At 40.4% G+C, this 13,946-nt stretch overlaps 2 protein-coding genes across 2 annotated transcripts; one reads left to right on the forward strand and one right to left on the reverse strand.

The window, feature by feature from the left end:
• Positions 1–244: 244 nt before the first annotated feature.
• On the reverse strand, positions 245–9,531 carry yipf2 (Yip1 domain family, member 2). The gene is made up of 9 exons (XM_030058870.1): positions 9,254–9,531; positions 7,669–7,736; positions 6,676–6,848; positions 4,989–5,069; positions 4,765–4,852; positions 3,488–3,604; positions 3,105–3,271; positions 1,889–2,071; positions 245–1,453 (listed from the first exon to the last, which is right to left on the reverse strand). The coding sequence occupies exons 2-9, from the start codon at positions 7,697–7,699 to the stop codon at positions 1,364–1,366; spliced, it is 930 nt and encodes a 309-aa protein (XP_029914730.1). The 5' UTR covers positions 7,700–7,736; positions 9,254–9,531; the 3' UTR covers positions 245–1,363.
• Positions 9,532–9,565: 34 nt separating this feature from the next.
• Positions 9,566–13,632, forward strand: timm29 (translocase of inner mitochondrial membrane 29). Its single transcript, XM_030058871.1, has 2 exons — positions 9,566–9,795; positions 11,260–13,632. The coding sequence occupies exons 1-2, from the start codon at positions 9,693–9,695 to the stop codon at positions 11,901–11,903; spliced, it is 747 nt and encodes a 248-aa protein (XP_029914731.1). The 5' UTR covers positions 9,566–9,692; the 3' UTR covers positions 11,904–13,632.
• The last annotated feature ends 314 nt before the right edge of the window (positions 13,633–13,946 follow it).

Below are 13,946 nucleotides of genomic sequence, written 5' to 3' on the forward strand. Positions count from 1 at the left end.
TTTTAGTAAAATTGGAGGTAAAAGTGAGTTTAATCTCAGTAATGTTGAACAGTTAAAACGATAGCCCTTTTTCTTTACAGGATCCCATTTCAGGTCACCACAAGTCACTGACAGATTGAATTTGTACAGATCTCAATGGGCAATAAGTTCTAGAAGTCTCATAGTCCACATCTGACATTCACATCATGAGTGTAGAGCCAGAACCTCCACAATCATATTTATGAAGCAGACTGCAGACATACAGTAAGGGATAAAGACTAAGTTTATTCACAAAAAAGAAAACAAGTAGCAGCACAATAAGGAATAAATAGTTCTAGAATCATAAACTTTTCCTCAATTCATCTATACACATGAACCAACCAAAGTCTTTTTGTATGTGAAGGATAGGAGGGGCTCAGCTCCTCATGTGTCTTGCAGGTGTGAGATGTAATGTAAGAGATGAGCAAGGACTCATTTCCAGTTCCAGTACTGAGTAAATCAATCACATTCATTGTCCAGCACTGCCCATCACAGAGGGGGGGTCAACAGCCTGGGATGACTGGCTTCCCTACACCTGTGCACCAGAGGAAACTGTTTCACAGAGCTACAATTAAAGGATGAAATGCTTCACTTTTGGGAAAAATAACTATTAACAAGCACCCTTGCAAATTTCACGTCGAAAAATTTCATGTTACTCAAAGGGACCTTTGGGAGCAACCAGCTGTTCAGCCACCCACCGCTTTCCTGCTGTTGCTATATATCTATATCTATATCTATCTATGTAGATAGATATAGATATAGATAGATATATATACACACACACATGCATGTGTGTATATGTGTGTGTGTGTGTGATGTATATTAAATTTGGACTTGCTTTGCATTTGTGTATTTGCAATTTGTGTTTGCCCTTCAGATCTGACCCTTCTGCTTACAGTCATACCTGCAGACCTTTCTCATGTAAATAATATGCTTCTCTTATATTAAATGTATATCTTTTGTTTCAGTCTTACTGATGAAATGAGGAAAATGACAATTGACAGTGACAAGGAAACCATGCTGAGATTCACCTGATCATTAACCCTCAAAACTGAAATCAATTGCAGAGTACAGGTACGGCTTCAGTCACAGCAAAACCGCCTCTGCATAAGTTAAAAAAAACTACCACACGCCCATCCCAGTGTTTTATCAGTTTAGTATATAGCCAGAACATAATATGGCAATAATCAGCATTGCCTGAACCGCTGTCTTATGCAGTGTTTTAATTCTGCATGTGATCCCAAATCAGACATAACAGAAGTAGTGGGACGGCCTTTCACGCCTTCATTTCTTTTCTGGGTCCACTCCCAACACACACTAACAGACACCTCCCAGTTCCCATTGGTCAGTGGGGTTTGGTGGTCAGTGTTGTGTGAGTGGGAGGGGTTGTAGAGACCTGAGTCGTTTTATGGTCCTCAGTATGGAAAAAGTAGAGCTGAAATAAAAAGAGGAAAGGTAACACCATCAGTCAGTGACAATGCTAACATATACAAACTGAAGCTTCCAGCAGGGGAGTGAACACTTTAAAGGGACAGTTCAAACATTTTGAAAAATGTGATTCCAGCCAGTATCCAGCACTCAGTAACAATGACAGGAAGATAGCACCACTACTGTCCTACAGAACAGTGAAATCATATCACATTTTTCAAAATGGGTGAATTATCTCTTTAAAGACTAAAGGTGGTGGAAACTAGCCTATTTCAGAACTGACCACAGATAATTAAAGTTGCAAAACTATTAAGGGGCAGAATAATAAAAAGGAGAGCAGGATATTAATTGTTCAGGGACTTGAAGTTAAAATGTGTTTAGCAGACATGTGGTCAAACTTAAAAATGAACAGCTGATAAACAGATACACAGTGATCACCAACCTTGCAGCCAATAGCCAGCAGTGTGTGCAAAACCACTATGGTCACGACAGTAGCAACTGCCATCACCTTGGTGTCATCACGGACCACGGGCCAGAAGGTGAGGACCAGGACAGAGCCAGAGATCACCATGGCAACCAGGATCAGGACCCAGTGCAGCCACTCGAATGGTATGATCCACAAAACCTATAAAGGACAGGGCTGGATGGTAACCTTAATCCAGTCAGAGTTGTCACGCTGTCTTCAAGAGCTGCTAACCCCGAGGAATTTGATTCATCTGGGATTCAATACAGACATTTTGCGTCCCATTATGGCCTATCTGCTGTTCAGATAAAATTCTGGGGAGGCACATTTAATACTTGAAATGTTTTGGCGCTGAAATGAAATGAAAAATGTAAAAATAATTAATACCAACACCAAACAATTGATGATGGCTGTTTCCGTACAAAAGCAAAGGTACTAAAAACATGTCAACTCCAGTCTTGGTTTAATCAGTAAGATGTATTTCTTTCTGATTAAAACAATGACAATGTGTAGAGTATCAGACTGTCCAGGTCAGCGTAATTCAGTGATGTAAAAAAAATGAACATTTCAATTTTAAAAAGAAACAAGAACACTGCTACTGTCTATGACAAAGACTAAGTAAGCGAGGTCATGCACATCAAGACTGCACCCAGTTCACAGAACACTTCAAAACACAACCCCCAAATTGCCCTGGCACATCTTTTGAAAGGTTTTGTTAAAACTTGCACAAAGAGAACGAGATGCAAGAGGCCTGTGTGATTTGCTATCATAAGCAAGTCAGACAAGATCAGATTAGAAAACACTCCTTTTATACAGGGGCTTTAGGGCACAACAGTGCCAACCTTGACAGATTTGTCTTCAAGCTGAAGCTAAAATTGGTGATGAAGGGACCATTTGTTGCACAGTGCTCTTTATAGCAGTTGCGTTTGCACCACAACTTGCTTGACTTGCTCAGATATCTTAATGCAAGAGAGTCAGGCAATGAATCAGATGAAAACTTCAGTGAATGATTTTGTGGATGATGGAAATGTTCATGAATCTGGACCTCAGACCTCAAACCTTTTCTAGCCCTGCTAACCACTGGACACCAACTCAACCATATTTGCTGGCAACAATGGATTAACAGTCAAAGGGTAAGTCAGTCAAAGTAATTACTGAAAATGTGACAAGTTGGAAAGTACAGAAGTGGACTCACCGAGGTGGGGATGTACACAAAGAGGGAGTAACCGAAGACACACACTGTCTCTAGGAAGGAGTATCCCCCAATCTGCCTCTCGGCCCCTTGCCGCCAGGTCAGAAAACCCCATATACCCAGTGGTACCAGCCATGCATACATGAAGATCACTGCTGCAGCAATCGTCACTGGAGGGGAAAAAATGAAACAAAACTAGAAAATCCAAAGGCTGATAAAATACTATGGACCTATGCAACTCAATCGACGATTCTGAGATAAAAGCCTCTTTTCACTTTACACTTCTCCATAATATGATGAAGCCAAGACAGAAATCACTGATTGACATAACACAACAGTTCAGCCTAGATCCAGTTTTTACAAGTGTTGTTCTGAACAGGACTGACCTCTGTGGAACTCTGGTCTGTAGTGGTACGTGGGGTTTCCCATCTGCCTCAGGAAGGTGGACACGTTCCCACTGATTGCCACTGAGAACACCAGAGTCACACAGATCCAGAATGGACCTACAGACACCAACCGCGCGCACACACACACACACACACACACACACACACACACTTTTGCATTACTAAACATATGAGGAACATTGACTGAGTATATTCATTCCCTAACCTGATCTTAACCATAAACCCAACCCAAATACTAAAGCTTGCAAAATGTCTTCAGTTTGTAGGAGTTTTCTAATCTGTATGTCCCCGTAAGGACATCTGTTCTGCATGACTTCATAGACACAAACACAGCGGGTGTGCTCTAAAATAGCGTTTCTCAGCTGTTGTTACCTCAGGTTCCATGTTCATCCTAAGTCATAAAGTCACTGTCCACACATAGGTGAACCGGAGCCAGTTTGATTTTGCAAAAACAAAAGTTTCAGTGCTCCACAACACTTTCATGCATGATGAAGCCTCTGAACCCTAAATGATGCATTCAAAAGCTAGGTTAACTTTTTTTTAAAACATTTTTTACATTTACATTGCCTTTTTTATACACTTTTAAATATTTTATTATCCACTTTTATTTTTTTCTTTATATGTAATCTGAAGAGGTAGTTTTGAATTTTGTTTGTTTTTTTTTCTTTTACTTTTTTTCATAGAAATGTTTTTTTTTAAGTGTCTGACCCTATAAAACTGTAGTTCAAAATAAAAGTGCTGTGCTGGACATTTGCACTTCATTTTCTTTTTTTTAATGAATTGGACCCACATATCTATGGTCCCCTGGGAACTGACCTATGGTCCACTTTTGGACTGTGACCCACCACTTTACAATCAATGCTCTAAAATAAGCGTACTCACTGAGAGAGTTCCAATGCACTGACAAAGAAAAAAAAATTAAAAGCCTTTATTAAAATGGGCTAGAACATAGTAAAGTCAAAGTCAAATTTTAGAGTGAAATAGTGCGGGACCTCTCTGTCCAAAGAAGGCTGGTCTAAGCAACATTTAATTTTTGACTCTCATCCCTTTGGTTTTCTTTGGTGTAACACAAACTGGCTGGCTTAGTGAGCATGATCATGCTGTATGCAGTTGCCTCTCACTGCCATTTGAGGGCACCAAAGTGTAACACACTTATACAGCTTTGAATCCAAATCACACAAGAAACAAAACAAAGAAATCTGCCATTTTTAGCTGGCACTTTTGGTGTTAATTTGGTGGTAAGCCTGGTAACTTACCATATAGATCTGGGTTATTCCTAAGGTGGTGTTTGATAAAGTTCCTGCCAGGCAATGGCATCACCGACCCCTTAACTCTGTCCAGTACCTGTGTCACATGAGTGCCAAACAAAAGAAACAAAATGAGAACATGTAATATTCTTGTCTACATTTATTTCCACATGGCTGGGTTATTGTTGTATACACAGAGTCTTGATGCAGACAGTATGGATGCTCCATCATACCTGCATTGTGTCCACATTGAAGAATGACTGATAGTACTCAAAGGTCCAGAAGCCACTGGTTGGTTTGGGTCCTCCTAAGAGCTGGGAGCAGAGTCAACACTTAGCTGCTGGCAACTCAAAACAGTGACACTGTGTGTTGACACTGTGAGCAACACAGTGCTGCTGTTATTCAAACTGCATGATTGATCAAACAAAAGAACTGATCTGCTCTCTGAACTTGCTGCCTTGGTGTAACATATGAGTAATTGATAAGTTTGTGGAAGTAGAAGGAGATGAGTTCTACAGTTGTCTCTGAATTTGCACTTGCACAAACATGAGTTTTTGACTTGAGTTGTTTTTCTATTATGGATATTTCAATCTTGAAAGTCAGTGGCTTTTAAGAAAATGTAAAACATCAGGCATCATGCAGGCATCTGTATCAAGTGCATTAATACAAAAAAATAAATAAACATGACATAAAGAGAATTTAAAAGCTGCAATAAAAAAAAATCAAACATGCTAATGTGTCACCACATAAGTAACATTTTTGGATTTGGACAGATTTTTACCATGTTATATTCAGAATACAAACAAGAAATAACAAGAAAACAATTAATTACTTTAGCTACTTCACTCAATAACAAACATGTCAAGCCACGGTTATAACTGTAAAGATTAGGTCATGTTAAAAATGTTAATTCCCATAGAGATGTGAAGCTGACGTCACGTCAGGATGGGACACCATTCGTCAGTAATAGTGCTCTATTTGATTGGCTGAATATGAGCAAGGCTAATGGGTATTGTGGTAAATGTCATGGAAGTGAATGAACGCTATGATACAAAATACATTTTCTCAGATATTAAGAGAAAACATTTACCTTTATTGGTTGTAGCAGCAAAGTCTAAAAAATCTATGCCTCTGTCAAAGATTATGAACCTACAAGATACAGGGAGGCTGATTACAGATTCAATAGGCAGGTCTATGAGCGTGTTCTTGGCTCCCACCAGTAAATGTGGCATGATGTAACATCACATTCTCTATACTCCTACACAGCTCTTATACATCCATTTTCCAATCGCTTATGTCTAAGGGTTGCGGGGGGCGCTAGAGCCTAAGGTAAGGTAAGGCAACACCCTGGACAGGTTTCCGGTCCATCACAGGACAGACAGACAAGCAAGCACATTCACATCGAGGGGCAATTTAGTATCTCCAGTTCACCTGACCTGCATGTCTTTGGACTGTGGGAGGAAACGGAGCTCCCGGCGGAAACCCACACAGACACATGGAGAACATGCAAACTCCACACAGAAAGGACCCGGAAAGGACCCAGACAGGACCTTTCTGCTGTGAGGCAGCGGTGCTAACCACTGCACCACCGCGCTTATACATCTGTTGCATAAACTGACTGCTGTTTTGACGCAGTTTGGCACAGGAGTTCAACAACAGGTTATTTTGTGGCGCGTAGTTCATGGAGACTTTTTTTTTTTTTCTTTTTTTTTTAAAAACTCTGTAACGGAGGTAATTTAAAATTTAGCACAGTAAAATACCTCAAAAATACCTCAAAATAAACATACTTCAGTAAAAGTAAAATTACAGTTTTAAAAAAAAAAAATGCTCAAAAAAGTAGAAGTACACAAAACACAACTTTGTTCCAGTAAAAAGAGTAAATGTTACTTGTTGTTAAGTCCACAGAAATAATTTGCTCACCTCTGAACTCTCCTCAACACCCTCCTCGTCTTCTGACAGGTCTAGTTTGACGTCCTCACCTCCTCCTCCCCCTCCTCCTCCTCCTCCTACAGGCGGGGCAGTGCTGGAGCCTGACATGCTGAGTGTGGAGGCTCCGGGGTCTGCCGACAACAGCTCTGCTGCTTCCTCAAACTCTACACAGAGAACCAGGGAAAGGAAGGGAGCTAATCATGTACTCAAAGCAAAAAAATTAATTCTTGATGGCGTAATAGCCTGATATGGCCAAAAAATAATCTGCAAAATGGCTTGCATAGCCTAGTGATAAACAAAGTGTCGTTGTGAAAACAGGAGTTCACCTTCTTTAATCACTTTATTTCTTCATATTTTAAATTATTGGGGATATGTTTTTAGTTTAATTTCTTTTTTTAAAATTTTGGAGTAATTTTGTGGTCATTTTTGTGTCATTTTCTGTGTTTTAATTTATTACTTTAATTGTAAATTTCTGCTCGTTTTCTGGTAATTTTGTTGTAACTTTTTACAAATGTCTTGCTAATTTCCGGGTCATTTCTTGCTAAATTGCTTATCACCTTTCACTTTCATGTTACGGAAAGAAATCAAGTTGAATGTGTTCAGGTTTCAAACACATCATTTTGATGTTGATCCATTACATTCAAAGTATATTAGAATTTTGCCTTTGGAAATGACCCATAAAATCTGACTAAAATATCAAAACCACATTGCAGTATTTGACAGCTATCATTTGAAAAATGTATTTTACATACAATTTTACTAAAATATATTTTACAGTGATATATTTATTAGACATACACATTATTTTAAGTGTAGTCAAAATACACATGTATATTTAATGAAAGCATAAAACTTATTTTCAATACACATGAAGGAAGCACACATTTTATAACAGTATTTCATAACAATATTTCATTGCATTTTAAATACACTTTAGTACATGATTTTATCACAAGGGTATGCTTTGAATTGTGGGACCCTCACCTTGGAATTTCAGGTCATTTGGACTGGCCATGGCTGCACTGGACAAACAGCAAGCTCATGCAAGAGACCTGGAGGAGGAGGAAAGCTAAGAGGTAAGTGTTGGTCCAGGTCACATTTACTCTGCAAGCTGGCAGTAAGCTCCTTTTATTAACTTTATTGACAAACTGTCAGTCAGTTCTTCAAAATACACTCAACATCAAACATATAAGAAATACATAAAATTAAATGAACAAAAGTAAGTGAAACCACAAACAAATAAATTAAATAGAAAATTTACAAAATAAAGAAAAGAGAAAAACAAACAAAAAGGAAAGATTGTTCTTTTTAACTACTTTTTAAAAATATGACTATAACAACTGATGCTGTGAAATGGCTGCTATGGGGGCGAACATCATCACACACAAATCAAATGTGGCTCATTGAATCCACAAGAGTCTCAGCTTTCCAGTCCAACTCCAAGACTGTTTAGGCCCCAGTCTGCACAAACACACCATTTTACAACAGGCCACAAGAACACATGTGGACTGCAGGCTTTGTGGCCCAAACTGCATGGGATCAGCAGAAGGTGGGCATGTCTGCAAAGGGGAGAGCCGTGGCTGCCCAGAGAACCCATTTTCATTAAGACAGCTGGAGGTCAGAGGTCAAGGAACTCCACTAACCCTAACCCAATTTTTCCCTTGCCAAAATTTACCTGAACTTTGGAGCAATAAATGACATGCTTGGTACAAATGGATTCCTTAGGTCAGCTAGTTTCATATAATTTCAATATTTTTACTAAATCAATTCAGTAATAAAAAATGATTAAAAATCATTAAAAAGAAAAAAAAAAAAAAAAAGAATTGAGATACTTGATAAGTGAATTGATTTCCCCCCCATCCGTTATTATTAGGTATACAATATATCCACTCAGTGTCCACTTTACAAGTTCCACCTCTACAATCTAATGCAGTTAAGGTCAACAGCTCTGCCATAAATACTACCTTTACACAGTCTATAATTTTCAGTTTTTGTTGACATTGTGAAGCATGTGTCAATTTAATTCTATGTTTATTATTGAGGTTACAGTTTGTAGAGGTCTTGTACTGGACTACATTATAATGAGAGGTGTTTCTCATTTTTTGTCCTTCCTGTTTATACACATGAGGGGGGACAAAGTAGTAGAACCAGTTACTGTGACAAAAAGAAAAGCTGAGCATTATAGGCAGCATGAAAGGAAACTGTATGGCACAACAGTTGGATTGGACGTTATTAGATTGTGCAGGTGGACCTCATAAAGTGGACACTGAGTGTATAAGGCAACAGCCACGTTTTATTCCAGTTGTTATCCTAAATTAACCGCTTCCAAGAGAACTTCTCTCCCAGAGTCCTCTTCCTATGCCTGGACCCTACAGCAAAAACAAGGCTGTGACGATGCGTCATGTCATTAGCACCAGGACAGCTGTCACCAAGCAGCGAGCTCATTTAGCAGGAGACAGGTCGTCGCCTTACAAGCTGACATTGTCACAAGTTAAACAAAGAGCCAAGCTAAAGACAAGCTAAAGAGCCACTGGGCAGACTGCTGAGGAGACAGAGAGAGCTCACCAACCTGGCCGCAGTGCTGCTGCTGCTGCTGCTGCTGCTGCTGCTGCTCTGACAGGAACACGGAGCCTTGCTAGCTCACAGTGCCGCACTGACAGCTAAAGCTAGCTAGCATGAACGCCAGCGCCCTGTTCCGCGGCTGCTCTGATATACGTGTTGTTGTTTCTCAGTCCAGTCGACAGCGGGACGGACACTTTTTACTGACAAGGAATAATAACACAGCCCGAGTCCTGTCTCTGCGAGTCCAGATCCAAGTGGCACGTCTTCCGGTACACGTCAGCACGTATATAAAGCGGACGTCATGTGACCAAGACGTGTCGAACACGATGTTGTTCAACAGCGCCATTTTGGCTCCACATGCGTGCATGCCGCTTGCTTTGCCTTAGCGACCGGCCGGATGTATTTGCCGGGTACGGTTGACCTTCCGGGGTGAAAACCTCAGTGAAATGGCTCCGGGGTCGGTGGTGAGGAGGTTGTTCTCCGCTGTGGCAGAAACAGCAGCTCCGGCCAAAGCCACCCGATGGGAAAGACTGAAAAACAGCAAAGCGGGTGAGAAACTGATCTGCCGTCCGTTAGTGAAGCTAGATACACGGAGAGCTGCGGCACTCCGGGACACACCGGGCCGGGACAGCTGTCACTAGCTGAACCTACAAATGTTCCACATGTCGGTGTGTTTGCTTGGAATGGAAAGCCAAATGTCTTCCTGGCAGAGCTTGATAATTAATGTGATGAAAATGAAGTCAAATAAAGTGCAGACTACGGTTAAGAGATATTTTTCACAGCAGCCAGATTGACAGGAAATAGCAACGTCAACTGTGTGTTACATGAATCCTGGTTCCACAGTGCAGAAAACTGTGCAGCGGCAGTAACAGCGAACAGGTCTGAAGGACAGTGTGGATGCACTCTGATTTCAGACAGTACATGTAACCTGGCGATGGAGGACAAGCAAAAATCTGGGGCTCGGGTCGGGTTCGATCACAAAAAGAGAATAGCTGTCTGGTCCGGGTCAGACTCGGTTACCGATTACTTCATCTTGGGTCGGGTTTGTGCAAAAATAGGCGGCCGATCCGCACTGTGTTCTGAAGTTAGGGTTTCAGATGAAGTGAATAAATCGTATGAGGATAACGTGTCTGACAGTAAACAAAACAAGGCAGTGACTACTACAACAGTCGTTAAAGTGACTGCTATTGTAAGGCAAAAGAATTTGCAGTGACAGCAAAATGTCGACCAGTGACAGTAACAGTTAATATGAGTGGTGATACAAATGACATTAATTTAAAGTACTGTCTCATTGAAGTGCACCAGCATGAACAAACACAGTCTTAGTTAAAGTAATTAACATCTTTGTTAATCTTGCTATTTCATGTTAAAACTGCTGCTGTGGAAACAGTGAAAAGCCAAGGTGTCTGAACTGTGGTAGTAGTATGGTTTACACATTGCTTTACTACCAATTAATCATAGTAACCAAAATATACCTTTTTTTAAAAAAAGGATGAACTCAATAGATGTCATCAGCTAAACAAAAAACAAAACAAAACAAAAAAAAAACTAATCTTTGTGGGGAAAAAAACGTATGAATGAAAAATAAATGAGATTTTAGTGCACTTAACAGGATCTATCAACATTAGCTGGGCTCTTGTGGTAATCGTCATAAAATGCCATAGTAAAGCTGTAATTGTGCAAAAACCGCAAGAAACCACGGCTGCTTTTTTTCTTTTCCTAATTCTTGGGCAATTTTCTACAAATTTTCTGGGACTTTACTTCTAACTTTGCTATTTTCTTGCTAATTTTGGGCCATTTCTTTCTAATTTCCTCATCACTTTCTCCCACATGTTTTTGAAAGAAATCAAGTGACTTGGCTCATGTTTTAAACAGTTAAATATGGCTGCATTTAGATGCCTTTCACAAGCATTTAAACACAAGAAATCTGACATCTGTTTGCCTTCCTTGCATGGGAAACCCAGCAGGGCCTCACAGGTTTAATTCCTCTGCATCTGTACATGTTTGGTTTAGGTGTGTGGTTTCGGAGCCTCCTGTCTGACTACAAAGAGGCATGTCGGGAAGTGGTGGTTGGTGCCAAGGAGCGGCCAGTTAAAGCGTCCATTTATGTGGCCCTTCTGGGCGGGACCTGGGCCTGTTTCCAGTCAAAACCTGACGACTCGTCTTTCGACAAGGCCCTGCTCGAGCGCTCCAACCAGCTGGGCCTGCTGTCGGCGTGGATCCGCAGCGGCGCCTCCGACAGCCACGTGCAGAACCTGATTAAGCTCCGCAACGAGGGCCGGCTGCGCCACATCAGTCTGGGGTTGCTCTCGGTCGTCTACCGCGAAGACTACGATCCAGACACCAGCCTGTACGAAGCCCAGTGCTCCAACCTGTCATTCCCCTGGAGGGAGCTCCCTCAGCGTGTGCTGGATGTGGGCTTCGTCGGGCACTGGTGGATCCTCGACCACAAGATGAAGGACTATGACATCAACGAAGACGAGTTCAAGCACCTGCCGGCACACATGCAGGCTACGTTGCCACCCAGCGTTGGCGAGGTGGAAAAGAATGAGAGGTTGCACAAAGAATCTTGGCTACCGCTGAAAATGGAGGAGGAAGAAGTAACTGTAACTAATGCAAAGGAGGACAGTGTTGTAGTGCAGGACCCAAGTAAATGACTAAAATGGACTCACGTTAAGATCAGATTTTTTTTTCAGTTTGCTTGAGGTGGACTGGAGAGTGTCATTCTAGCCTCAGTTTGCCACTATCCGGCTGGACACAAGTCAAACTCAAAGCCAGAGCTGCTGTGAAGTCTTTATGACTATAGTAAATGTCTTATATCCAAATGTATCATTCTAATTATTTGTTTTGAGTATTTTTGAATTGAAAGCATTGTCTTTCATTCTGAGCAAGCAGCAAAACCTCTGACTTGATATCAGGCTTTCTACAGAATAACAGTCTCCATTGTGAGCTTGCTGGTGTTCCAGCTTTGTGCTTAAAGTTACAATGAAATACATGTAATGTGTACCAGGGCACATATTTTAAAAATTCAGCCAAAAGTGTGAGGTTTTAATGCAGCTCTATGATATATATGCTTCAGTTAGTGATATCTGGCATTTCCCAGAATGCTGTCTCAAAACATGACATATCCTCTCCTCTAATGCTATGACAGGCAAAGAGTAGATCAATGACTCTTACAATGTGGCTGCATGTTTTATCTGTGGTGAGGTGAGTCTATCACTGCTAATCCTCAGTTCTTTAGAGCAGTGCAGGGTCAGATAATAGGCATCTTTCTTTCACTAACGAAGCTGGCTAATTATTCCACTTATCGCATTGCCTTTGACTTACCCAGTGTCATTGTGGAACCTTAATTTAGTCGGCAGGACAAATCCTTGCTGTTCAGATAAATTTCTTTTTTACCCATCTTAATCCACCATTGCTTAGCATCAGTTTTGCACCCCTCTTTCCTGGTTCTCTGTCTCTAAATTTTGTCTTGTCAATGTTTTGTAAAGTCACCACAGTTGTTTGGATTATGACATTATGAAGGGCAGGGTCTGTGGTCAATGACATGAAACAACATGCATCTTTTGTTTCCAAACCCTTTTATTTAAGACAAAAATCCAAAGAAATACATGTTGTATATCAGATAATGAACAAGTGTGCTTCACAAGAAGCGAATTTTGCTTTGATGAAATCAAACATACAGTATCAGCAGTTGCAGCCAGCAAATGTATGGTTTAATTTTAAACTACAAAATTAAATCAGAAATTTGAATCTAACCCCTTACAAAATGTACACTTATTACTGTATTTTGACTTTCCTGTATGAAAGCAGGTGTTTGAAAACACAATGAAGTGTCTATTCCCATGACATGTTACAACATTAATGTCAAGGTATTTTGTGTAATTTGATAAAACCATTTGAGGCTCTCATGATGACTGTTTTTATGGTTTTACTAGTAGTAAATACAGTGGAGGTTTTATAAAGTTCTGCAACCTTACATACTCGCCAGTTATTTTTCAGAATGTTAGCTGGGGTGAAGCCCACCTGAATGGCAGGAGGCTAACAGTTAGCATTTGGAGCATCCAGCCAGTATCCAGCACTCAGTAACAATGAGAGGAAGATAGCACCACTACTGTCCTACACAACAGCTAGAGGGAAGCAAAATAACCACATTTTTCAAAATAGGTGAACTATCCCTTTTAAGGCTATAAAACAAGACATTTAAAGTCTCCAGTTGTGAACAGATTGAATTTTTAATCCATTTTGGAATAGCTGCCCTCTTTTGAAAACCTTATTTGTCATAGGCCCTCATTCATTCTCATCAGGACGCATTTATACCCCTCACCCAACCAAATGTGTGTTTCTACATCTTTGTCATCAGTAGAACATATAGAAATGAGAAATAAAAAAGGGAATCAATCAAATCAAATCAAATAAACTTTATTGTCCTTGCAGGAAATTTGTCTTGAGCTCCTTGAGTGGGTGCCGATAAACAGCTGCATACACCACACTACGCAACACACACAACAATACACAATGTCTTATACAAAAAGACAGTGGCAGTGAATATACACATAGTGAACAATATACAGAAATGACAGTGCCAGCATGTATATGTTAGCCTACAGCCACCATACAGGCAACGTACAGGCATCATCTGCATAAAAATGGTATAAAATGAATATAAAAGAATATAAAGTGCATAATCTTACTACGGA

Source organism: Myripristis murdjan, chromosome 8 (assembly GCF_902150065.1).
Source record: "Myripristis murdjan chromosome 8, fMyrMur1.1, whole genome shotgun sequence".
NCBI classification, from domain to species: Eukaryota; Metazoa; Chordata; class Actinopteri; order Holocentriformes; family Holocentridae; genus Myripristis; species Myripristis murdjan.

Bases quoted from the DNA above. Each gene is read 5' to 3' on its own strand.
- timm29 (XM_030058871.1), top strand. From the start codon at position 9,693: ATGGCTCCGGGGTCGGTGGTGAGGAGGTTGTTCTCCGCTGTGGCAGAA. The intron at 9,796-11,259 runs GTGAGAAACTGA...TGTTTGGTTTAG, and splicing joins ACTGAAAAACAGCAAAGCGG to GTGTGTGGTTTCGGAGCCTC.
- yipf2 (XM_030058870.1), bottom strand. From the start codon at position 7,699: ATGGCCAGTCCAAATGACCTGAAATTCCAAG. The intron at 6,849-7,668 runs GTGAGGGTCCCA...TTCTCTGTGTAG, and splicing joins AAATGACCTGAAATTCCAAG to AGTTTGAGGAAGCAGCAGAG. The intron at 2,072-3,104 runs GTGAGTCCACTT...TGTCCTTTATAG, and splicing joins TTGTGTACATCCCCACCTCG to GTTTTGTGGATCATACCATT.